Here is a 27410-nt window from a genome sequence, read left to right as displayed (position 1 = left end):
TTTTCTGCAAAGAAGCCAGCTGGGATTTTGATAGGGACTGCATTGAAGCTGTAGGTCAATTTGGGGAGTATTTCTATCTTAACAATATTAAGTTTCCTAATCCATAAACATGAGATGTCTTTGCATTTATGTAAGTCTTCTTCTTCTTCTTTTTTTATATATATTTTATTGATTTTTTTACAGAGAGGAAGGGAGAGAGAGATAGAGAGTTAGAAACATCGATGGGAGAGAAACATCAATCAGCTGCCTCCTGCACATCTCCTACTGGGGGTGTGCCCGCAACCCAGGTACATGCCCTTGACCGGAATCGAACCTGGGACCTTTCAGTCCGCAGGCTGACGCTCTATCCACTGAGCCAAACCGGTTTCGGCTGTAAGTCTTCTTTTATGTCTTTCAACATGCGTAGTAGTTCAAAGTCTAAATTTCATACTTATTCATTAAATTTATTCCTAAGTATTTTAGTCTTTTTAATGTTCTGAGTGTTTTAATAAGCTCTGCTTTTGTAAGTACTTGTTCGTCTCTGTGTATTTGAATTGGGGATGATGTTTTTCCTCATTCTTTCCTGTATTAAAAAGTATGTGCTTCTTGACTGATCTTTTTTTTTTTTTAAATATATTTTATTGATTTTTTACAGAGAGGAAGGGAGAGAGATAGAGAGTTAGAAACATCGATGAGAGAGAAACGTCGACCAGCTGCCTCCTGCACACCTCCTACTGGGGATGTGCCCGCAAACCAAGGTACATGCCCTTGACCGGAATCGAACCTGGGACCTTTCAGTCCGCAGGCCGACGCTCTATCCACTGAGCCAAACCGGTTTCGGCTTCTTGGCTGATCTTACATTGGGGGAGGGGGTAAAAGCTAAAGGGCATTTTGGGGAAAATTTTAATATGAAACATGTTAGGCAACAATATTGTGTTAAATTTCTTTGGCAAAAAGATACAGTATCCATGTAAAGGACTGTCTGTGTTCCTAGGGGATACATGTAGTACTGAGGGGTAAAGTATCATCACGCATATTTCAAATGGTTCAAGAAAGACCCTGTTTATAAAGCATACATGGGAAAATGTCAACAGTAAGTCAATCTAGATAAGGGAATATCTGTATTCATTGTACTGTCTGAAATTTGCTGTAGATCTATATATATAAAAGGTTAAGCGACCATCCGACCAGTAGCTATGACACGCAATGACCACCAGGGGGCAGATGCTCAATGCAGGAACTACTGAGCTGCAGTGACTTGGCAGTGGTGGTTCTTGGATGATGCACCCCGGAACCAGAGAGAAGGGAACTCAATTCCAGAGTTTGTCACCCGCAAATCACCTTCTTGCAATCCGGGACCCCTAGTGGAATGACGGAGAGCTGGTTTTGGCCCAATCCCTGCAGGCCCGGCCAAGGGACCCCACCTGCCAGAGGGGGTCCGCAGATGCCCTTCGAGCCGCAGCGCTACCCCAGGTGCGGCCGGCCAGGAAGGGACCATGGGAGGTTAGCTCCAGGGCGTGTCCAGCCCATCTCACCCAGTCCCGCCCCGCTGGCCACCTTCTAATTAATTTCCTTTCAATGTGCACGATTCCGTGCACTGGGGCACTAGTCTATATATATAAAAGGCTAATATGCTAAGTGTCCCTCCGACCATCCGACTGGTCACTATGACACACACTGATCACCAGGGGACAGACGCTCAACGCAGGAGCTGCTGTGACATGCACTGGCCATTTACAAAGAAACGGCACTGCAGACCAGGCGTCAACAAACCAACACTCGGCTTCCTCTAAGTGAGACATAGGCCCCGCCACCATCCCGGAGTGACAGCCCACCAAGTTGCAGCCAACAATGTCGAGACCCCGTGGCACAAAATGTAGCCCACAGCCCAGCCCAGCCCGGAAATGGTTGCTGTGGGCACTGGGTAATGACATCATGTAGCAACGCCTGGCTTCCTCTCCCTAGCGACTAGCCCAGCCGTGGGCAAACTACGGCCCGCGGGCCGGATCCGACCCGTTTGAAATGAATAAAACTAAAAAAAAAAAAAAAAAAGACCGTATCCTTTTATGTAATGATGTTTACTTTGAATTTATATTAGTTCACACAAACACTCCATCCATGCTTTTGTTCCAGCCCTCCGGTCCAATTTAAGAACCCACTGTGGCCCTCCAGTCAAAAAGTTTGCCCACCCCTGGGCTAGCCTCCTTGGAGTGTCTTAAGCCCAGGAATACGACTTTATAGCCAGGTGTAAACATTTTACACTTTAATCAAATGTCTGTGAAGCATTTTCACTTGCCTCGTCTCATTTGATCCTCACAGAAGTCCTGAAGTAGGTAGATAGAAGACTCGGTAGAATCCTATTTTCTTTTCATTAGCCAGAAAATGGAGATTTAGAAAGTTTAGAAACTTGGCTGGAAGAACCAAGATGGCGGCATAGGTTAACGCCGGAGTTTGCTGCTTTGAACAACTACTTCAAAAGTGAAACTAAAAGACAGAACGGACATCACCCAGAACCACAGGAACGCTGGCTGAGTGGAAGTCCTACAACTAGGAGGAAAGAGAAATGCATACGGACACTCAGAGGAGGCGCAGTGCTGAAGTCAAATTCTGAGGTGCGGAGTGCGCGGAGCGGGCTGGCGGCGGAGGGCGCAGTTGTTGTTTTCAATCGGGAGGGAGTCGCAGACTCTGAGCACCAGATCCGGGCGAGTCTTTAGGGACCCAGACTCAAACGGGAGAAGCGGGACTGTCTGGCTTCGGTCAGAGCGAGTGCAGCTTTCTCTCCGAGCTTTGCAGCAGGTGCTGGGACTCAGAGAGGCAGAGCCCCTGGGGACAGGACTGAGAGCCGCCATAACTGCTCTCGCCGGCCCACTCTGTTGATCCTGTGCGACCCGCCCCGCCCAAGCCCTGCACAGAGGCATTTGCCGGATAGCCTCAGGCAAAGGCTAGATTAGCACCTCCCTAGAGGACAGAAGTTCTCTCACTGCTGACACAGCTGATTCTCATAGCCACTTGGCCTGGAGGTCAAACCCTCCCTGGTATTAGCTACAACAATCAAGGTTTAACTATAAGACTGCAAACAAAGACCACTAGGGGGTGCACCAAGGAAGCATAACAAAATGCGGAGACAAAGAAACAGGACAAAATTGTCAATGGAAGAAATAGAGTTCAGAACCACACTTTTAAGGTCTCTCAAGAACTGTTTAGAAGCCGCCGATAAACTTAATGAGATCTACAAGAAAACTAATGAGACCCTCGATGTTATATTGGGGAACCAACTAGAAATTAAGCATACACGGACTGAAATAACGAATATTATACAGACTCACGACAGCAGACCAGAGGAGCGCAAGAATCAAGTCAATGATTTGAAATGCGAGGAAGCAAAAAACACCCAACCGGAAAAGCAAAATGAAAAAAGAATCCAAAAATGCGAGGATAGTGTAAGGAGCCTCTGGGACAGCTTCAAGCGTACCAACATCAGAATTATAGGGGTGCCAGAAGATGAGAGAGAGCAAGATATTGAAAACCTATTTGAAGAAATAATGACAGAAAAATTCCCCCACCTGGTGAAAGAAATGGACTTACAGGTCCAAGAAGCGCGGAGAACCCCAAACAAAAGGAATCCAAAGAGGACCACACCAAGACACATCATAATTAAAATGCCAAGAGCAAAAGATAAAGAGAGAATCTTAAAAACAGCAAGAGAAAGAAACTCAGTTACCTACAAGGGAATACCCATACGACTGTCAGCTGATTTCTCAACAGAAACTTTGCAGGCCAGAAGGGTGTGGCAAGAAATATTCAAAGTGATGAATAGCAAGAACCTACAACCAAGATTACTTTATCCAGCAAAGCTATCATTCAGAATTGAAGGTCAGATAAAGAGCTTCACAGATAAGGAAAAGCTAAAGGAGTTCATCACCACCAAACCAGGATTATATGAAATGCTGAAAGGTATCCTTTAAGAAGAGGAAGAGGAAGAAAAAGGTAAAGATACAAATTATGAACCACAAATATGCATCTATCAACAAGTGAATCTAAGAATCAAGTGAATAAATCATCTGATGAACAGAATGAACTGGTGATTATAATAGAATCAGGGACATAGAAAGGGAATGGACTGACTATTCTTGGGGGGGAAAGGGGTGTGGGAGATGCGGGAAGAGACTGGACAAAAATCGTGCACCTATGGATGAGGACAGTGGGTGGGGAGTGAGGGCGGAGGGTGGGGCGGGAACTGGGAGGAGAGGAGTTATGGGGGGGAAAAAAGAGGAACAAATGTAATAATCTGAACAATAAAGATTTAATTTAAAAAATAATAAAAAAAAATTAAAAAAAGAAAGTTTAGAAACTTGACCCGACTGATAAGAAGGAAGAAATGGTGGAACTTGAAAATGACTTCAGGTTTTCTCACTGCGCAGAATATAGTCAAACACTGCTACAGTTAAATATTTCACTCTTTGTTCTCCCTGCGTGATCTACAATAATAATCTGCTTCATGTTGATATTTACTGCTGTGTTGCTGACAATTACCTGAAAGTTGGGGTGCTTCACTGGGCTGTAAAAAGTTTAGCTAAATCAGAAAGCAGGTCTAATTAAGCAAGTTTATCTATATATATAAAGCTCTTGCTGGCGCCAATTGCACGCATGTGTTTCCATCTGTCATTGTTGATCGTGAATTTGGTTGACACTTCTATTATAAACAAAGGGTCAATAGTGGTATTAAAATATTTCTTCTAATTAATTTCCTTTCAATGTGCACTAATTCGTGCACCGGGCCACTAGTTTAAAAATAAAAAACCAGGGGAAAATTATATCGTTCTATAAGAAAGCAGCTGGAAAACAAAAAAGTCCACAAGACAACCAGCCACTGATTAAGATGCTTTCTACATGGATGGGTCTCATTCTTTTGTCTAAAGGGATCTGTTCCATGTTAGTGGCAGTGGCTCACCACAGGCTGCTGCACTGATAGGAGAAGCTGTAGATTACCAGAGCTGGCAGGCATAATCCAGCGCTCACTCACTTGCTCTCTGGAATAATTAGATAATGCCCCTTTGACGAGTGTGGAGCTATAAAATAATCTCCTCTTTGATAAGCTTTTGCTACTGGCAAATAAAATTAAGCTATAACAAATTTCTACAGTACATAATAAGCTCAGAATAGACAAAATTATTGAAATCATGATGGTGGGTAATAAATTATTTCCATTTCCTACATTAAGCCCTAATTCCCTGAAACTTTTTTTTTTTTTTAAAAAGGTTTAATCTTATACAGCAAAGGCATCAGGATAATGGTTTCTTGATTTCAATGTTCTGATTTGTAAGTTAAACCAAGTCAATAGAAAAACCTCCCTTCAGCCAAATAAAGTAGGGGATGAAAATAACCTTTTGCAAATCCTTGGTATTATCAGGTTCCTATGGATCTGAAATAAAATACTCAAGGATTATATCCTTAAGTATTATACACTGTGCACAATAAGCAAGTTGAGGAAATAAAAACAAAAAATATATGTCTACAAACATGCTTTCCAAAGTATTATAAATAAACCTTTACTGCAGGATCTTGAAATCAAATCGTACTCACCATCAAACCAAATGACAAAGCAAGACAACTGCTGACATTTATATTAAACATTACTATGTGCCAAGAACTAAGTGCTTTTATCTCATTTAATTCTCACACCAATCCTATGAAGTAAAAACTATTATTATACCCACTAGAGGCCAGGTGCCTGAAATTCGTGCACGGGTAGGGTCCCTAGGCCTGGCCGGCGACCAGGGCCAATCAGGGCCTTCCAGCTGCAGGCCAGGGCCTTCCTTCCCCAACTGCCGGCTGTCGGCTGGGGCCTTCCTTCGTTCTGTGCTGCCCCCTGGTGGTCAGCGCACGTCAGTGAGCAATGGAACTCCTGGTCTCCAGGTCGAACTCCAGAGGGGACACTTTGCATATTAGCCTTTTATATATAGAGAGAAGATTTTATAGATGAGTGGACAGGGCAAAATTTACCCCAGGTTATTCAACTGGTAGGTATTGCAGTGGTTTTTCAAACCTGGGTAGTCTGGCATTGAAAACTGTGTAACCACTGTGCTATAATGTCTCCCAATACTACTTAAAAAATCAGAAATGTATTCCTTCCAAACCTCAATCATCATGAGATAAGGAATAGCCTTTGGCTCCTATACAGTGGGGCCTTGACTTACGAGTGTCCCGACTAACGAGTTTTTTGAGATACCAGCTGTCTCTCGGCCGATTTTTTGCATTGAGTTGACAGAGTAATTTGAGCTAACGAGCTCCTTAACGAGCGGTCTCGGAACAAATTAAACTCGTAAGTCAAGGTCCCACTGTATATCTAAATTTTCAACATATTTTGTTTCTTCTAACCTATAAAACTATCCTCAATTTTGAACCACCTGATTTTCTTTTACTACTATTCACCCATCCCACCCTTGTACCTTGCCCTCATTAAGTGGCTATATTTATATTAAGCTCTGCTTAGAATAATAACAAAAAAAGTATGAAATAATTGTCTTGTTTCTCAAAATAAAAAAATAATTAAACATTTTCCCTAATTTTTTTAACTACACTCTTATCAAGGCTTCCAACTTGCTCAGAAAAGTACCACTGATGCTCATAACCAGAGTACCTTACCAGGAGCACATCATGCTGGTTGCAGACTATCAAAACACTACCTTCAATTCTTTGCTTTCCTGTGTATGATGTATAGCAGGATGGGGTTGGAGGAGGAAATGATGGCAATAAATATAAAATATGTTTTTTAAAAACATTTCTATCCCATGGAAATACAATGTTAAGGCCATAACAAGTTAAATATGAAAATGTGAAAGTTTTATTTTTAAAAAACTAGGTTATGCAGATAATTAAAAGCCACATATGAAGAAATTTCCAAAACAAACAAAAGAAAACATCTCATCTACAAAAGTATTTACATGTTTAGGGCCCATATTAAAAACCATGGCCCCCTAGGTGCAGTATAGACAGGGAACAGTCAGTCCCTGGTAACCAAAAGAGAAAATTCCTACAAGGTATTTCAATGCTCAGGTATTAACACCTTGCCTTTGGTGGTTCTGAGGATAAACACACTGGGACATGCTAGTGGCCTCAAGTCAGTGACCACAACCACAAAGCTTCTAAATGGCCCTCTACTTGGGGGGCAGAGCAATCTGTAGAAATGATAGTTTTTACACATCCCCTTGCTACCTCCACCAGTATAATTACTATTATCTTATAAAGGCAAACAATTGTCTTTAAACTCTTTAAAAAATATAGAGTTTCCTAAAGACTTTTTAAAAGTCCAGATTCATCAAAGATAAATTAAAAAAAAAATCCATCACTTTCCAAAGGTCACTTCCTTACTCTATTCCTGCTTAAATGCAAAAGCTGACAGTTTCTGATTCGTAGAAAGATCCAAAGGTTTTTGCTTTTTAGGCAAATTGAGATTGTCCTTTGCTTTTTCTTCCTGGTGTTCAGTTTCTTCACTTTCGTCAGCCACATGTTTTCGCTTCTTTGCTTCAGCTCCATCACTTGCAGTTCCACCTTTGGCCTTGGCAGTCCATGCCTTTGTAAAAATATGGGAGGAGAAAAGATTTTTACTCAGTAACTAAGAAATAGGAAGAACATACTTTTATTTTTCCCAAGATTCCTGTTTATAAAGTAGCATAATTAGCACTTGAATTGTTAAGCTAATCATTAAGAATTCTCATTAAGAAATTTCTTATTACTTAATTGCAGAACACATTAAAAAATTTTACATTCTACCCCCATAACATTAATCTAAACTCAGCTTGTATTTAACCATATTAATTGCAAAATACTTTTTAAAACGCAACTTTTCATTTTGAGATTGTAGATCCACATGCTGTTATAGGAAATAATATAGAAAGATCCCATGTACCCTTTTCCCAGTTTCCCCTAATGGTAGAATCTTGAAAAACTAGTACTATATCACAACCAGGATATGAATACCGGCAACCCCCTTTTACTTCTACTTGGATGTGTGTGTTTAATTCTATTGTAGGTTCATGTATTTACTACCACACTCAAGATACAGAACAGTTCTGTCACCACAAGGATCCATCACGTTGCCCCCACTCCTCACCAAGGCCCCACCTCCTGGCAATCAGTACTCTGTTCTTTATCCCTATGACTCATTTCATCTGTCTCTTAAATCTCTCTTAATTTTTAATAGTTCCTCCTCCTACTACTACTTTATATTCTTCCCATCTTATTTACTGTAGAAAAGGGACCCTTTGAGCTATAGAATTTCTTACATGAGCAAACTGGATGTATGTAAATGTTTAAGGTTTATCTTAAAAATATTGATTACAATTTCAAGTATTCAAAAACAGTTACAACTTTTGTCAAGTTGCTTTCAGAAGCCATTTTACCTAATTCTTTAGAATTTTTATCCTTTTATAAACACCTATAAAAAATGAGAAACACAAAGTTGCTGACAAGATTCTAAATAAAGCCTGAGTTGGTTAGACCAGTTTCTAGCTTCCTCATTTTGCAATATGTTTACTCATAAACCAAGTTTATCAAGGTAAGAATCTATGTCCCCAGGTGACCATGCTGCACACTGCCATCCCTGGGAAAGTGAAGTCCCAGGATTTAATCGACACACCACACACATTCCTTCCCATTGCAACAAAAGCTGCTCCCAGCCTTCCTTCACATGCAGAAATTTATGTGAGGAGCAATAGGTACAAGCAACTTGTTCTAATTTCCATGTGAAAGGCTCGAAAAGGACACCAAAAACAGTATTCTCAGTGTAAGTAAATAACATTTATAAAAGTTCTGCTTACAAGACCCTAACGCAAGCATGTCAAACTCAAGGCCCATAGGCCACATGTGACCCACAATGAATATTTCTGCAGCCCAGCCAATATAATAGTATGTAAGAAATGTTTTAATAAAAATTTCATAACTTCATTTTTACAATATCCTGTTACACGTAATTATTAATAACAAACTACAACATTCACTAATGACTAATTACTATAATCGTGTTGCATTCATTTCCTTTACACGCCTTATACACAGGCATATCGTTTCTCTCCAGTAAAACTAACAGTGAATATTTTAGCAGCCGATTGCCACATCATTAGTCTTGGACTGACTTGTTTGGTGTGCACAACAGGAAATATTTCGCTTTTGGAAAACAAGAAAAATCGGTTTATTTGCGTTACACTTATTAATTTGTGCAGTTATTCAGTGTCTGGTTAATGTTCAAGAAAAAATATTAATTTTTATTAAAATGTTCTATTATTTTATGTTAACAATTGCTCATTTATTTCAGTGCTTTATATTCGGCATGTCTCTAATGAAATAAACCTACATTTCTATGAAAATTGAAGCTTTTGTTTTTTTGTGGCCCACATAAACTTAAACCTTGTTTATTTGGCCTGTGTTAGCCTGAGTTTGACATGCTTGCCCTAAAGTACTAGTCTAAAAATGTGAATTAATTTCATTCTTACTTGCTAATTTTATTTGCTTTTAATTTATAACTAATGCACTTTTTCTTGAGACATTCCCCTAACTTATAATATGCAGGAACTTATACAGATGTAAACAATATACCAGCCCCCAAATTAACCATTAGCAGTAAGTAATAACTACTACATATGCAAATGTCAGTTCCATGCTGACATTTTAGTTATTAAATTCCTTTCTATTCAAAGTTTGTTGAAGTATATTCAATTTTTGAAAACAGAAAAAAGTATCTATACTAATAAAAGAGAAAAATGGTAATTGGCGTACGACGATACCCTTTTCATTGGCTAATCAGGGCTATATGCAAATTAACTGCCAACTAAGATTGGCAGTTAACTGCCAACAAGATGGCGGTTAATTTGCATATGTAGGCACAATGCAGGGAGGCGAAAGGGAAAGCAGGAAGAAGCCCCCTGCCACTGACAGTGATCAGAAACCCAGGGGGGAGCTAAGAGCTGGGGGGCAGGGCAAAGGCGGCCCAGGGCCGCCTTTGCCCTGCCCCCCCAGCCATGATCGGAGAATCAGGTGCCTTTTCCGCCCTGGCCAGTGATCGCAGGAAGTAGGGGTGGAGCCAGCGATGGGAGCTGGACACGGTCGAAGCTGGCAGTCCCAGGAGCTAGGGGTCCCTTGCCTGGGCAAGGGGCCGATCCTGCGATTGGAGGGTGATGGGGGTCAACGCCTGAGGGCTTCCCAGTATGTGAGAGGGGGCAGGCTGGGCTGAGGGACACTCCCCCCCCCACACACCCAGTGCACGAATTTCGTGCACTGGGCCCCTAGTTTTCTATAAGAATCTTTTAAACTTGTGAATTCACTGAGATCTCAATCTCAACAAAATATCCTTACCTTCCTTTCTTCAGATGATAATACTCTAAATCGAAGCATTCCTTCTTTTATTATGTCTGCTTCATCTGAAAAGTCAGGGTTATCAGACAAAATATTACTTCTGTTTTCTTCCAGCCACATCTGGAACCCACTCTTTGGCCTACAAGAGCATAATCATGTAAGAAAATGTTATATTTGAGACACAATTTAAAGTGCTTTAGGATTTTTCAGGTTAGCAATCAAACACTACTCTTTGCATCACTGTATAAAGTAAGAGAGACAATTAAATACACTTGTTAATATTCTTATTACCTATTACTTAAAACTGCCTGGAGACTGCAGGAATAATGAACTGAAAATTTCTTTGTAAGGTCATTGAAAGGGATTACTCGCACTTGTACTTTCCAAGTGTGAGTAATTCATGAAGCAACCATGAATTCTGCACTTTCAACCCTTTTTCAATGTTGACAGGCTCAAGGTCTCCAATCCCACTTAGGCCTCTCTGGCCCAGTAAAATTACTCCATGTAGTCTTGGTAGGTTCTTTCTCCATTTCCCAAACCAGCTATTTGCAATCGTTAGGATTTCCCTCAAGCTCCTTAGCCATCTTCTTATCCTGGCTCTCACATCTGATCTGGGAGTGTAGGTCCTTTCTTGTATCATCATGTAAAACATGGACACAGAACATTTGTCGATTTTATTAGAGTTCATCCGACACAATTGCTTTTAGTTCACAAGTAAAGGTTTAATGCAAACATTTAATATTTATTTAGTACTTTTTTCTGTATATACAGTTATTAGTATAAAAAAACTGAATCTTAAAATATTCACTATTTAATATCTAAACTGAATTCAGAGCAAAATAGGAAAAATAAAAACCATAGCTTCCCCCTCGAATTAAACTGATTAACATAAGATAGTGATTAAATGGGACACTTATTAGTAAAAATACAATGATGACTTCTTCATTTTAACCAGTGCATCTTAAATAATTCTAGCATAACAGAGATCAAGAAATTTGGTAATGTATTGCAAGGGTGGAGAAACAAGATGTGTACAAAAAGGAACTCCAATATTGTTGGGGTGTATAAAATGATGAAACATCAATGCAGAACAACTTGGCAATATCTATCAGAATTACAAGTGCACATTAACTTGAACCATACAGAAATCTGTAGATATATGTCTATGTGAGAAATGGCATTCATATAATTATTCATTGCAGTACTATTTATACTAGCAAAAGACCTTTATCCCTAGAGAACTAAGTAAATTACGATATATCCATTCAACTAGTATAAAAAGATAAAACAAAACAAAATATTGTGTAACAATCTGAAATGACTTGCAAAAGCTGCTAAGTGAAAACCAGTAATGTACAGAACAATGTGTATGCTACCATTTCTGTAAAATGTAAAAAAAAAAAAAAGACCAATATAAGTGTTTGTATATGCATAGATTAATTCTGGAAGGCTATATAATAAACTTGTGGCAGTGACTATTTGTAGAGAGAGCAAATGGGTAGATAGGAAAAAGATTTATTCTTTGTTACACCTTTCAACCATGTTTCTCCAAGTAACTATATTACCTGTTAAAAAAAGAACTGCCCCACCGGTGTGACTCATTAGCTGAGCGTCAATCCTTGAACTCGGAAGTCAGTGTTCAATTCCCAGTCAGGGCACATGCCAGGGTTGCAGGCTTGATCCCCAGTAGGGGGTGTGCAGGAAGCAGCTGATCAATGATTCTCTTTCATCATTGCTATTTCTAGCTCTCTGTCCCTCTCTCCCTTCTCTGAAATCAATAAAAATCTATTTTTTTAAAAAAAGAACTAATTATAGGAAACGGCCAAGTAGCTCAATGGGTCACTGTGGTTCTCAACCTGTGGGTCGCAACCATCGGAAAACACATATAGCATATCAGATAATTACATTACGATTCATAACAGTAGCAAAATTACAGTTATGAAATAGCAACGAAAATAATTTTATGGTTGGGGGTTACCACAATATGAGGAACTGTATTAAAGGGTCGCGGCATTAGGAAGGTTGAGAACCACTGGATTAGAGCATCGTCCTGATATGCCAAGGTTGTAATTTTGATCCCCAGTCAGATAACATACAAGAATCAACCAATCAACCAATGAATGTATAAATAAGTGGTAAAACAAATCAATGTGTGTTTTCTCTCTCTCTCTCTCTCTCCCTCCCTCCCTCTCTAAAATCAGTAAAATTTAAAAATAAAATAAAAAGAACTCACTATAAAGTAAGCAATGTAAATAGACATAAATCAGTATTTGTGACTTTCTTAAAGTTACTAAGTATTCAGAATGTCCACTACTAGTGTCAATGTGTGATTTATAATAATAAATAACAGAGCTGTATAATTTTGTATTGCCGCTTCTGTATGCCTTTTACTGGGGGACTGCATCTTGAGAATACTAAATTTCTCTCTCTTTTTTTTTTAAATGTATTTTATTGATTTTTTACAGAGAGGAAGGGAGAGAGATAGAGAGTTAGAAACATCGATGAGAGAGAAACATCGACCAGCTGCCTCCCGCACATCTCCTACTGGGGATGTGCCCGCAACTCAGGTGCATGCCCTTGACCGGAATCGAACCTGGGACCTTTCAGTCCGCAAGCTGAAGCTCTATCCACTGAGCCAAACCGGTTTCGGCTAAATTTCTCTATGTACTGACCTTTGGTTTTCAGTGTTTTGAGGACACATAGTTGGGGTTTCAGATGACAAATTTTTAGGATTTTCTTCTTTCACTTCCTCGGTCTTATCAGCTTGGGAAGTCCTTTTCTGGAAATAGGATACTGCAGATGCCTGTAGAAGTAAACATAATGAGTACTGCAACAAAATCTAGTATGGTTTTATATGTTACAAACAAGCTTTGGAAAATGTGGAAAAATATTTAGAAATCTTATACCAACATGGTAAGTCCTGAAGTTCTCAAAAATAAGTATGCATACACACACACACACACATTTTCAAATTCCATGTTTTCTAAATGAATAAAATTATATGAGATGGAAAAGATACATAATAGATCTGTTTTACTGATAACAAATATAGAATGAAATCTGGGAGGTAAAATCAGAATACAGAACAAGAAAGGAGTAGAGCCAGGTACTACACCAGTTGTCATTAAAATGTGGGAAATTAAAAAAAACAGATAGATGCCAGAATCCCCAAGGTCTGGATATATATATATATTAGAGGCCCAATGCACAAAATACGTGCAAGAGTAGGCTTTCCTTCCCCCGGCTGCCAGCACCAGCTTCCTTCTGACACCTGAAACCCAGGCTTTCCTCCAACCGCCAGCAGGCACCCGGGATCCAGGCTTCTCTCTCAGCCTGGGCTTCGATGGAAGGTCATTTGGTCTAATTAGCATATTATACTTTTATTATTAATATATATACATATATATATATACATATATATATGTATTTTAAAAATGATTCTGAAGCAAAACCAGAATTGAGAACCTCTGCCCTTGCTAGGCAATCAATTTTAAACAACAGAGCAGAAATTTCCAGCAAAAGAACTAAATGAAATAGAGGCAAGCAAATTGGAGTTCAAACAAATGGTTATAAGGATGCTCAAGGAACTTAGTGAGAACTTCAACAATATGAAAAAGGACATAAAAAACATAAAAAAACCCCACAGAAATGAAGGACACACTTACTGAAATGAAGAATAATTTACAGGGAATCAACAGTAGTGTAGATGAAGCTGAGAATCAAAGTAGTGAATTGGAATATAAGGAAGCAAAAACCATCCAATCAGAATAGCAAAAAGAAAAAGGAATTTAAAAAAAACAAAAACAGGCCGAAACCGGTTTGGCTCAGTAGATAGAGCGTCGGCCTGCGGACTGAAAGATCCCAGGTTCGATTCCGGTCAAGGGCATGTACCTTGGTTGCGGGCACATCCCCAGTGGGGAGTGTGCAGGAGGCAGCTGGTCGATGTTTCTCTCTCATTGATGTTTCTAACTATCTCTCTCCTTTCCTCTCTGTAAAAACTCAATAAAATATATTTTTTTAAAAAAACAAACAAACAGAGTAAGAAACCTCTGGGACAACTTCAAGCATACCAACAATCGTATCATGGAGTTGCTGGAATGAGAAGGCAGCAAGAAACTGAGAACCTATTTGAAAAAATAATAACAGAAAACTTCTCTAACCTGGTGAAAGAAACAGACAAATACAAGTCCAGGAAGTATAGTCCCAAACAAGATGAACCCAAAGAGGCCCCACACCAAGACATCATAATTAAAATGCCAAAGGTTAAAGACAAATAGAGAATCTTAAAAGCAGCAAGAGGGAGTTACCTACAAGGGAGCTCCCATACACCTGTCAGCTGATTTCTCAACAGAAACTTTGTAAGCCAGAAGGAAGTGTTGCGATATATTCACAGTGAGGAAAACCAAGAACCAACCAAAATTACTCTACCCAGCAAAGCTATCATTTAGAATTGAAAGTCAGATAAAAAGTTTCCTAGACGAAAAAGCTAAAGGAGTTCATCACCACCAAACTAGTGTTATCCTATATAAGAGCCACAAAATATGGCGGCGCCCACAGCAGGGTGGGAGGAGGGGGGTTTCCATAACACAAGATGGCTGTGCCCACAGTGGAGGCCGAGTTCCCGTAACGAGCCTTAACGAGCAATCAGCAGGGACCTGAGGCTGCGCCCCCCTGGGGGGCTTGACGGGGACGCAGGCCACTCCCCCCGCCCTGGCACCAGGCCAGGGGACCTGAGGCCGCGCGCCCCCCGCCTAGCAGGGATTGACGGGGGACCTCAAGGTGTGCCCCCCCACCCCGGTGCTGGGCCTGGGGACCTCAGGCCGCGCCCCCCCCCCCCCCCAGCGGGGCTTGACAGGGGATTTGAGGCTGCGCCCCCCCTCCCGACGGGGCTTGATGGGAGACCTCAGGCCATGCCCTCCACCTGTCAGGGTTTTAGGGGGGACCTCAGGCTGTGCCCCCTGTCCAGCAGGGCTTGACTAGGGTGGGACTGGTCGGGTTTGGAGCTAGCCCAATGGGGGTGGGGCCGACCACGTCTGGGTCTCGCACGATTTCGAGGCGCACGTGGGTGGGCGGGAACTTGACTCTGGGTCCCCTGGTGTGCCCCTGACTCTGAAAAGAGGAACATTTTCATATACATTTTACTAATTTTCTTTCATCTCTGTGACACTTCTATTATAGAGAAAGGGCAAATAGCAATATTAAAATATTTCCTCTAATTAATCCCCTTATATGGTGCACAAATTTCGTGCACCAGGCCACTAGTATGAAATATTAGGGTCTTCTTTAAGAAAAAATAAGATAGCTCTACCCAGTTTGGCTCAGTGGATAGAGCATCAGCCTGTGGACTAAAGGGTTGTGGGTTCAATTTCAATCGAGGGCATGTACCTCTGTTGCAGGCTCAATTCCCTGACCCTCATCAGGGCTCGTGTGGGAGGCAACCAATGTCTCTCTCACATCCATGTTTCTCTCTCTCTGTCTCTCCACCTCCCTTCCACTCTCTCTAAAATATAATAAAGAGGGAATATGCAAATTGACCATCACTCTGCCACAAAGATTGCGGTGCCCACAGAAAAATATCCTTGGGTGAGGATTAACAACAAAAGATAAAAAATACAAGCAATAAAATAGCAATAAATACATATCTATTAACAATTGAATGAAAAACAAAATTAACAAACAAGCAGAAAAGAAACATACTTTCAGATACAAAGAACATTTTGGCAGTTGCCAGATGAGAGAGGGATTAGGGGGATGGGTGAAAAGGTGAAGGGATTAAGAAATACAAATTGGTAGTTACAGAATAGTCATGGGGATGTAAAATGTAGCATAGAGAATACAGTCAATAATATTCTAATAGCTACGTACGGTGTCAGATGGGTGTGAGATTTATCGGGATGATCACTTAGTAAGTTTATATCATGTCTAATTACTGGGGTGTACACTTGAAATTAATATAATATTGTATGTCAACCATAATTGAAAAATAAAAAATGATTAAGTGGCAAGAAAAACAGTTATAAACAACTGGAGCCTCCTGAAACAGTGAACAAACAGACAAAAAGTACGACAAACAGATCTGTGCCTTCTGCAGATGTGGGTAGTTGAAACAGTACCTGCTTAGATTTTGGCTTTGGAACTAGAGGCTTTATTACTGGAGACTTTTCATCATTTGTAGCTCGATTAAGTGCAGTAGATTTCTTATATGATTTGTTCATATTGTCTAAAATATTAGCAGAACGTCCTGAGTTCACTGAAATGGCTGGCTCTTTGGAATTGGCTGATACCTAAAGAGCAAACTTGTATAAGCATTTTATGTTTAAAGAAGTAAAAGAATCCCAATAAATTTATTCTTCCTTAAAATTTCAGTTAAGTTTATATTGTAGTTTCATTTTTGGAACTGAATGCATTTGGTACAACCCAAATTAAGATTGATCCACATATTCCCAAATATCACATCCCCAAGAAAAGCAGGGAGTATTTCAAAACAATAGGTACTTAGAAGATATGTAGAAAATATACCTTATAGCCCAAGTGTGAACTTGTACTGCTTTTGTCTTTGTTTTCACAAAGATCTGCTATAGTCTTTAATGCCTCCAATCTGGGGAGGGTCATCAGGTGGTTTGAAATATTTCTCTGTATGGAAATGTATTTAAATAGAAAATATTACTGGAAAGAGTTTACCTTGAAGGGGTTTACTCGTCCTGCGTTACTGGAGGTAACTGCACCTTTCATAAGAAAGAAACCTTCACTTAATAGTGATAAAACACAGAAGACATCTGACTTCTATAATAATAAATGAAACATTTTAATCTGTAGTATACAAAAATAAATGTACTTTGTAACTTTAAAAGTATTAACAATTGTATATGACCTCCTTCCTATTTCCAAGACAAAATAAAAGCTTTTAGATGGGAACTATACCAACCCAATACATGCAGATCTATCCTTTTCTCCTGTTACCACGGAAGAATGGTGTCTTATTTTAACTAAGATTAGTAATTCCTCTCCTTGTGCTTTCAACCTTACACCCTCCTGCTTTGTCACGAAACTTGTCCTATAATGGCGACACCATCTTAGACTTCCTTTCCCTCTTTATTGGCTGTTCAAGTTTCCCAACTTAAACAAACAAAATACAAACTCTCTCTACCCCATATCCCCTCCAGCCACCACTCTGTCTCACCTCCTCACATCAGCCAAATTTCTCAAGAGCTATCTACATGGCTATTCCCATTTCTTAACTGCTCATATATATTCCAACATCCAATACAATATGGCTTCCAGCCCTCCTAACCACCCTACAGAATCTGTTCTTGCTAAGAAATCAATAAAACTCTATGTAGCCAAATCTGGTGGATACTTTTCAACAACAAAAAAACCAAACTAACAAAACATAAAAAGAAAGCCCTAAAGGGTAAAGTATATTTGAGTAGATGTATCACTTTAGACTACTTACAAAATTTTTGTGATATTACAAAATTACAAATATTTCCTACCTGACTTAACAGCTGGTACATCAGAGAAATTTGCACTTTTGGAAAATGGGTTCTGTCCTATGGAATAATTAGATAATACAATATAAATGGGAATATAAAGTCACCCTCTACAATCAACATGATGTCTTGAAAAAGTATGGGTACAGTAGTCTCCCCTTATCTATGAGGGATACGTTCCAAGACCCTTAGTAGATGCCTGAAGTCAATAATAGCACATACAGGGTGGGCAAAAGTAGGTCTATAGTTCTTTGTATGGAAAATAATATAATAATTAACAAATAATAAAAGAATAAACTCTGTTTTGCATACTCGCAACTGTAAACCTACTTTTGCCTTATCCTGTACGTACCTGATAAAGTTTAATTTATAAATTAGGCACAGTAAGAGATTAGCAACAATAATAATAAAATAAAATAATTATAACAACATACTGTAATATGTTATGTGAATGTGGTCACTCATCTTGGGATCCTTGCTGAAGTCTTCTAAAGGCTCAATGCTTTCTAGTACAACATGCTGTCATTAGCCAGAACATTTTCTGTTCACGTCTTCTACTACATCTTAACTAAGCCCTCACCACACACCATGGCCATAACTTTTGCACTTTTGAGGTGTGACAGCAATACTAACACAAATTTCTTTTTCTTTTTTACCATAGATCTTACTAAGTTCAGCATCATACAATTTTTTCTTTCCTTATAAAGTTGAGAACTTTTATCTTTTCACTTAAAGGAAGAACTTTATAGCTTCTCTTTAGCATAACTTAATTGCCAGCATCACTCTTGTGCTTTGGGGCCATTATTAAGTCAAACAAGGGTTACATGAACACAAGCACTTCAATACCACAGTTGATTTAATAAATGAGTGACTAATAGGTGGGTAGTGTATACAATGTAAATACAATGGACAAAGGGCCAATTCACATCCCAGGTGGGATAGATCACACAGTGTGAGATTTCATCATGCTACTCGGAATGACACAATTTAAAGCTTATGAACTGTATATTTCTGGAATATTCCATTTAATATTTGAGACCGCAGCTGACTGTGGGTAACTGCAACTGCAAAAAGCAAAACCATGGATAAGGGGGATCTACTGTATTCAATTTTCCTAGCTAAGTAAAGTAGGGAAAACCCCGCACATATTTCTTATCTTTAAATTGCCTTGAAAATGTATCTTACCATGCTTAGGTACTTCTGATGTTTCTTCTGTATCATCAGCTTCCCCAGTGTCTTCCGCTTCTTCTTCAACTTGATTTCTGAGCCTTGGCTGGCTCCACTCTGTAGGAGTATTACTGTAACTAAAAGATAATATTATTCAATAAAGAGCTATATGCAAAGACCAAGTTAATATTCAGATTGGTAAAAAAATAAAATAAAATAATTCAAACAACTGAATATTTCTTACCCAGCACTCAGCTGTTTTCTGAAATCTCCTTCCTCTTCTTCCTCTTCTTCCTCTTCCACCTGGGTTGCTGCCAATTCTGCTGCCTTCTCTACGGCCAATTCACTAAGTCTTTGGGCCAATATTAATCTCCGAGAACGAGAAGCATATTTAATGGCTAAATTCACAGCATTTTGAGTCATCAGTTCAGCAAGTTCCACACAACGAAATTCTCGCTCCAGTTTACAGGAAAGCTAGCCCCAAAGGAAAACAAAACAAAACATCAAATCATGTTATTAAACTTTTTACTAGTAAAAATAAAGGAATGAAACTACTAGTAAAACTGAGAAAAGAGCTTTTTAGATACCGTATCTCATTGATTCTAAACTGTACATTTTTACACATCTTAACATCTCTGAAATTGGAAAGTGTGTTACAATTCATGGTAGGTCAGAGTTTAATTGGCAGCCATTTTTTTTCTGTCTCAGTAGTTTAAATGAATAAAACAATAGTGCATTTTATAATCAATAGTAGCTTAGATTGGCATATCAATTTAAGCTATTCATTGCAAGGAAAGTAAGAGATTCATTTAAAATTCAAACGGGGTTCTCCTAAATTTGTTGCCCACCCTTGCCAAATAGGGTAGCAAATTCAAAGAAGGAATAAATTGTAAATGATTTATTTGTTACTATTTTGCCTAGAATTGGCACACAAAACTACTAAATGAATTTGGTGGTATAGCAGGTTTACCCAATAGTTTTAAAGTGTGATTGTCTATGATCTCAAACTACCAGAAACAATTACACAAACTCCAAATTAGCAAACAACTTCCTTTACACCTTGCTCTACTTTTTATATTTGACAATATAGAACAAAGGGCATTCACTTAAAATCTCTTAGAAAATAGACTAGTTTTCTTTTGGCATTAATTTTGACAACTCAAAGTGAGGCAACTCAAGTACAATAAAAATGAGTAAGATAGCCCTAGCCAGTTTAACTCGGTGGATAGAGCGTCAGCCTGGTGACTGAAGGGTCCCAGGTTCAATTCTGGTCAAGGGCATATGCCCGGGTTGTGGGCTCGATCCCCAGTGGGGGGCATGCAGGAGGCAGCTGATCAATGATTCTCTCTCATCTTGATGTTTTTATCTCTCTCTTCCTCTTCCTTCCTCTCTGAAATCAATAAAATTATATTTTAAAAAAATAACTTAAAAAAAAAGAGTAAGATAATTATTTGCCAACCCACCATTCCAGTTCAGGGTCACAGGTGACTAGAGCCTATCCCAATAGCTCAGGGCACAAGGAGGGAATCCACTCTTGAAAGAATGCCCTTCCATCACAGGATGCACTCACCCACACACCCATACTCACTATGGGACAATGTAGACACGTTATCCACCTCACGTGCACATCTTTAGGATGTGGGAGGAAACCCAAGTACCTGGAGAATACCTCCCCCAGACATGGGGAATATGCAAACTCCACATAGTCAGCGGCCCCTGCCGGGAGTTGATTTTTTTTCTCATCAGTTATAACTTATTGACACTGAATGAAATGATGGTATTTAAGGACCTGTTGGAGTAAGATTCTCAGAGTAACTAGGTTGAAGAGGCATTTGCCAGGGACCAGAATGTTAAAGACCAGTCCCCAAAGCTACTAGTATCCTCCTGAGAAACACTGTTCCAGAGGAAACACTCCTGTAAAACTAAATGGTAAACAAATCAAACGTTTCCTTAAAAGTGTTAGAGACAGTAAAAAGGTTACTAGTGCCTAGATCACAAATGACACTTTTGTTCCTTCACAAAAGGAACAAAACTTACTCTACAATAAACGAATTGAACTTCTTTAGTACTAAAATTCAAGGCTGTGTTGCATAGCGAACAGTGAATACCATGTTTTGGAGACCTTAGTTACAATTAGCTCTGAAGTCTTAGATAACACTTTCCCCTCATAACTCTTTTCCCTCGACTTTAAAATGAAAAGTCTGGACCATTTACTCTCTCAAGAAATACTGAGGTCTACTGTCTATTAGATTCCACTGAGTACCCGGCATGGCCCCTGCCCTCAAGGGGCTTACAGCCCAGTGCAAGTTGAGCAGAGAAGAAATTACATTACACTCCTCTCCATAAACCAAATTTATCTCCAAAAGTAAAAGCACTTAAGTATCCCAGGCACCAAATATGATCACTGGCTATAGATATACACAGTAAGAGGATGACAAAAAAAAATAGATATATCTAAAATCCTTATGAAAGTTCTGAAGACTGCCCACCCTTGGAGGTTTAAAAGTCTAGAAACATTGTTGTACAGGATAAGAGCAAGAGTTAGAGGTCCTGATTCTCAAATATTATGAAGCATCAAAATCACTTGCAGAACCTGTTAAAACAGTGCAGTGGGTAAAAGCAAAAAGGGAGGTTGCACCAGAACAGTTCATTACTGCCTATAATCTTAGATACAGGGTAATGTTTTAAATATTTTAAATGCAATGTCCACTGGAAAACTGAACTTTCTTAAGGGCGAAAAACACCACTGGATACAACTTAAAAATTCTAGGCTGTGGAACTCAGTGCTAATTCACATACCTTTAAGAGATTCAAACTTAGAAAAATATTTAACTTCCATTTTTTTTTCAGTATATTTGACTTACTGCAAGCATTTTCAGTAAAAGTTCCTGTTGTTCTTTTATTGCTTGATTTTTAGTGTTCTCTTCATATTCATAACCATTTTTAGCTAAATAATCAAGGTGGTTGTGAAACATAACTGAACGCCAAAACTGTTCCTATAAAAGTGAAAAAAAATTGCTTAGAGTCAACTACCACTTAATACCAGGTAAGTTTAAATATTTATCTTAACATCAGCTTCTGAATAAAATATTTTCTGAAATACTCATCTGTATAGTATCAAATTCTAATTAATGTGATATTATGGCTTAACTTCATATACTATCCTGAAAAGGAGGGCAGAGAAAATAGAATGTTTTAAACCGTTTCCTAGCTACTATAGTTAATGCTCAGAGAATTTGGTAAATTAGTTTTTTAGAAGCCAATTTGTTTCTTGTTTAGAATTGTAAGACTTCAAATGACTTTTGATGATGCAGGACTAGGACTAGGGTGAATCAAGCCAGGTGTCTATGGCACAAAAATGTATGGAGGCACACCCCCTCAGGACTTGCCCGACCTTGACAGTGAGTGCCTTACACTAGTGAGGCACTGAGGACACTACCCACTTACCTCACAAAGTCCTTGGCAGCAGTGATGGCAATCAGGTGCCCTGGTGATCATAAGCAGTCCCCTCCCTCTCTGCTACCTCTATCTATCTATCTAATTATAAAGTAATGAATACTCAACACTGGTCATCAGGATCATTTTTAAATGGCTGTGTCATAGGCAGTGCAATACCAAATTTAGAGTGTCAAGTCAAGATTTCCACATACCTCCATCTGTCCCTTCTCTGTTGCAACCTGACAGTAAGGAAGCTGAAAGGATAATACAGCTACAGCAGGGCGTGGAAGGGTGGGAGGAAACCGAGAGCCTTTACAAGGAATGCACCTGTCAGTAAAGAAAAAGTCTCACCATAAAAACCTGTAATATTAAATTAAATATACCTCTTTAAGATAATGGCATTCATTAACAAAATGAATCTTCTTGCTTGAATAAACATTAGATGGAACAGTAAAAATCCTTATAGGTTCAAAACTTAACCTCTTTTAAGATAGAGATGTAAATTCTTTCATTCAAATTACTAAGTAACTTGATTCCTGGGAATAACATGCAAAAAATAACAAACACACTCCAGTTGGTAATAAAAATGTCCATAATGGAATATTCGAAGATTCTGAAAAGGTAAGACAGAAATATTAGCCAACAATTCCTCTATGGTTCTCTACTAGGTTTGATTTGCATTTTCTAAGACCATGTTTTCTCAAACTTCCCACACTGCTAATCACTGCCTTAAAAAATATCCTGGACATTGCTTCATAATCTGCCAGCACAACAGAAGCCATCAGACAGGAATTCCCATCACCCTTCATCTGTCAAATGTACCTGCAATTGTCTATCTTCTTCCTTCTCACAACTTAAAATGTCTTATTTTCCTATTTTCAACAGGTCACTTTGTTTTAAGGATTTCATTTCTTCATTCATCTACCCTTCTTACATTGTCGACCTCACCCTCTTTATGAATTTATTGCCAAAAGATAACAAAAGTGATCTAGAATCACCCCAATTAAATAATCCCTTCCTTGACTTAACTCCTTTTCCTTCCTTCCTTCCTTCCTTCCTTCCTTCCTTCCTTCCTTCCTTCCTTCCTCCCTCCCTCCCTCCCTCCCTCCCTCCCTCCCTCCCTCCCTCCCTCCCTCCTTTTCTTTCTTTATAAAAACCTTACCAAAAGGACATGTTCTTCATTGATTTCAGAGAGAGAGGAGAATGGGGAGAGGAAGAGAAGTGGAGAAAGGGAGAGAGAGAGGAACATGACTGGTTGCCATTTGTATGCACCCAGATGGGGGATCGAACCCGCAACCCAACCCAACTGGGAAGCAAATCCGCCACCTTCTGGTGTATGGGACAACAAACCAGTTGAGCCCAATAATATTCCACTGTCTGGATATACCACATTTAACTTTTACATTCCTCAGTTGATGGACATTTGCATTTTTAGCTATTATGAATTCTCACTTTTTAGCTATTATGAATGAATCTATGATGAACATTCAATTATAAATTTTTGTATGGATGTGTTTTCAATTCTCTTGGGTATATACCTAGGAGAGAAACAACTGGGTCATATGGTAACTCCGCATTTAACCTTTTGGAACTGCCCAAATCTACCATCTTACATCCCCACCCAGTGATGGTTGAGGATCCCAATTTCTCTGCATCCTCACCAACACTTGTTATCTTGTTTTTTTGGATGATAGCATCCTAGTGTATGTGAGATGGTATCTCTTTGGTGTTGATTTGCATTTCCCTAATGACTAATGATGCTGAATATCTTTTCATATGCTTATATATATTTTTTTTTTTGGAGAAACATCTATTCAAAATCCTTTGCCTATTTCTTAACTGTCTTTTTTTGAGCTGTAAGAGTTCTTTATATATTCTGGATACATGTCACTATCACAATATGATTTGCTTCACCCTTTAAAAAATTACACAGTACTCTAGTATATAAGTGTACAGAATTTATTTCTCTATTCTAAAGAAAATTTAGGTTTCCAATCTTTTGCTAATAGTAAGTAACCTTCCCTGCAGGATATCTTCTACATGTTTCATTTCCCACATTTGCTCAAAACAGTATTTCTTGAACTTTAATGTGCACACAAATCACCTAAAGATCTTGTTAAAATGCAGGTTCTCATTCAGTATGTCTGATAGGAGATTCAGCAATTCTAACACTGCTGATGCTGTCCATGGATCATACGTTAAATATCAAGCATTAGTGTATCTGTAGGACAAATCCTACAAGCAGAATTATTGGGTCAAAGGGCATATGCATTTCTAATTCTGATAGTTCTTGACAATTTGCCTTCCAAGGGGATTTTAAACAATGTGTACTCCATCAGCAACATATAAATGTGATTATTTCACCACAGCCTCACCAACACTAAAAGTGTTATCAAATCTTTATATTTTTCCAATTTGGTAGGTAAAAAGAGAAATCTCTTTTTGGTTTTGATTGGTATTCATCTTTTTATATATATTTGACAGCCATTTTTATTTCCCATTCTCACTACTGACTTTTTCCCCCCACAAAGAGTTTATTTGGACAAATCAAGGGACAGAGAGGCCCTGCATCTAAAAGAAGGTATTGGCCTCTTGGTGGTGAAGTGTGGCTTGTGCTGGCAACGAAGGACCTGGTGCGGCAACGGGAACTTGATCTTATAGAGTCATGGAACTGCTTGACTGCTGGATGGCGGCCCTTGCTGGCTGCAATCTCCTCCACCTTCATGATCTGGATTAAGTGGGCACGGGCATGGTGCTGGTCCCCCATAGCACTGGGTAATGGCGCCTGTGGTGGTCAGGTCCCGGTACTCCCGGTACATGTTATGGGCACCACTGCGGGGGCTGTGGCGCAGCCAGATGCCAAAGGGGGGATTTTTTTGAACACCTGCCCACAGTAAATGATTCCCCTGAAGACTTCATCTTCTTCAGTTGAGACACAAAGTACCAGAAGCGGGACTTGGCAACAACGTGGCTAGGTGCAAAGATGCGCATGCGGTAGAGGGTTGGTGTGTGGCACTTGGGGGTGGGCAGGCAGTGCCCCACCACCTTGTATTCTCGAAGTGTGCTCGAGGCCTCATGGTGTTCACTCTGCTTCGCCACCACCCACAAAAGGAAGTGTCTCTTCACTACTACCTTTTTCTTGAAATAGTCTCCACTTAAGAGTGTCTATTACATGACCCTCTTCAGATGATTTCTCTCTTACTTGTTTAGCTAATCCTTTTTGTTTTTCATGCAAAAGTTCCTACTAATACTAACCTCTAAATGTTGGAATTTCTTAGGGTTGGGTTCTGATACCTTTTTCCCTTTTTCTTTAAGTCATCTATTTATTACTATGACTTTAAATACCTTCTATATTCTAATGACTCCCAAATTTATATCTCCAGCCAAAATTTCTCCTCTGAATTTGAATTATATATCCAACACCTTCTTGATAGCACTTTTGGATACTTTGCATTTCAAACTTAACACACCCAAGAGAAAATTCACTTTCATCTCTCTTATCCATCTAGTTGCTCTTAACTAGAAATATGGATGTCATTATTGATTCTTCTCTCACTTCCAATCCCCAATCTAATAGCAAATTCTACTGTTTCTTTCTGGCATCTGCTTCTCATCATTTCCACTGCCCCCACACTAGCCATTGTTTCAGCTCAGCTAGATGAGGACACCACCTTCCTCAGTGTTTCTCAAAGAAGGCACTGAAAGCATTTGGGATCATCTGTAGTTGAGAAGGACCATCCTACACACTAGGAGATATTTAACAACCCTGGCCCCAGCTCTCTAAATGCCAGAGTAGCCCTAACCAGTTTGGCTCAGTGGATAGAGCATCGGCCTGTGGACTGAAAGGTCCCAGGTTCGATTCCGGTCAAGGGCATGTACCTTGGTTGTGGGCACATCCCCAGTAGGGGGTGTGCAGGAGGCAGCTGACCGATGTTTCTCTCTCATCGATGTTTCTAACTCTCTATCCCTCTCTCTTCCTCTCTGTAAAAAATCAATAAAATATATTTTTTTAAAAAATAAATAAATGCCAGAGTAACCCCTATCATTGTAACAGCTAAAAACAATACCCAACATTTCCAAACATCCCTGGAAGGGATAAGTCCCCTTATTGAAAACTGGTCTTCCTATTTCTAGTCTTACTCCTGCCAATACATTTACCATCATATATTCCTTTTTATAGCATAAATCAGATTACACCATTCCCCTGGATAAAATCCTTGAATGGCTTCCTAATATACTTCAAATAAAATCCAAACTTCTCTATCATGGACTATAATGCAACATATTCTAACTTTCTGATATCATCTTGGACTTAAGCCCCCCACCACCCCTTGATTCTTATATGCTAGCCACATTTAGATCTTTTCAATTCCTCAAATACATGAAGTTTTTTCTGACCTCAGGGTCTTTGCAAACGCTGTTTGCTCTAAATGGGTTGCTTTTCACCCCATTCTTCTGTAACAGACTCCTTTGCCTCCAGGTCTCATATTAAATGCTACCTCCACTTGGGGGGTAGAAGTGGCCGGGGAGAAGTCAATGAGGGGAAAAGGAGACATATGTAATACTTTAATCAATAAAGAATAAAAAAATAAAACATAAAAAAACACACACAAAAACAAGTCTTTTGTGATTACTCCACTTAAAACGTGCCCTTCTATTATTCTCTATCATGGGTCTGGCTCAAATTAATTAATATCATTTATCCCAAGCAGTAATTAATTAATATTTAGTTGTTTCTGTTATCTGTCTCCCCAAACTATAAGCTCTATGAAAGCAGAAACCTCTTTGTTCACCAAGTACTTACATATCATTGACAATCTTACACCAAGAAGATATCAGGTGTCAAAAAAGAGGGAGATCTTCAACACAATATTGAATGGGGGTATATCGGCTGAAAAATTTACACCTGCAGTAAACTATTAAATCTCTCATCAAATGCAATAATTAAGCTAAAAATCTCAAAAAGCAGCTACATTATATGCATCC

At 39.2% G+C, this 27410-nt stretch overlaps 1 protein-coding gene and 1 pseudogene across 2 annotated transcripts in view; both read right to left on the bottom strand.

The window, feature by feature from the left end:
• Positions 1-6800: 6800 nt before the first annotated feature.
• The window catches only part of WDHD1 (WD repeat and HMG-box DNA binding protein 1), a 53883-nt gene continuing 33273 nt past the window's right edge, over positions 6801-27410 (bottom strand). For both annotated transcript variants that reach the window (XM_059695305.1, XM_059695308.1), the window contains 10 exons: positions 22637-22751; positions 21851-21982; positions 19231-19460; positions 19005-19123; positions 17823-17879; positions 17011-17054; positions 16443-16613; positions 13002-13132; positions 10330-10468; positions 6801-7552 (listed from right to left, as the gene is read on the bottom strand). In XM_059695305.1, coding sequence (XP_059551288.1) covers positions 7352-7552; positions 10330-10468; positions 13002-13132; positions 16443-16613; positions 17011-17054; positions 17823-17879; positions 19005-19123; positions 19231-19460; positions 21851-21982; positions 22637-22751 — 1339 coding nt within the window. In that variant the 3' untranslated portion in view covers positions 6801-7351. The remainder of the gene's footprint in view (positions 7553-10329; positions 10469-13001; positions 13133-16442; positions 16614-17010; positions 17055-17822; positions 17880-19004; positions 19124-19230; positions 19461-21850; positions 21983-22636; positions 22752-27410) is intronic.
• On the bottom strand, positions 24944-26588 carry LOC132227739 (large ribosomal subunit protein eL20-like; annotated as a pseudogene).

The sequence above is a fragment of the Myotis daubentonii genome, chromosome 1, assembly GCF_963259705.1.
Source record: "Myotis daubentonii chromosome 1, mMyoDau2.1, whole genome shotgun sequence".
NCBI classification, from domain to species: Eukaryota; Metazoa; Chordata; class Mammalia; order Chiroptera; family Vespertilionidae; genus Myotis; species Myotis daubentonii.
The sequence above is the reverse complement of the archived record's forward strand: the minus strand, read 5'-3'. Positions and strand labels throughout refer to the sequence as shown.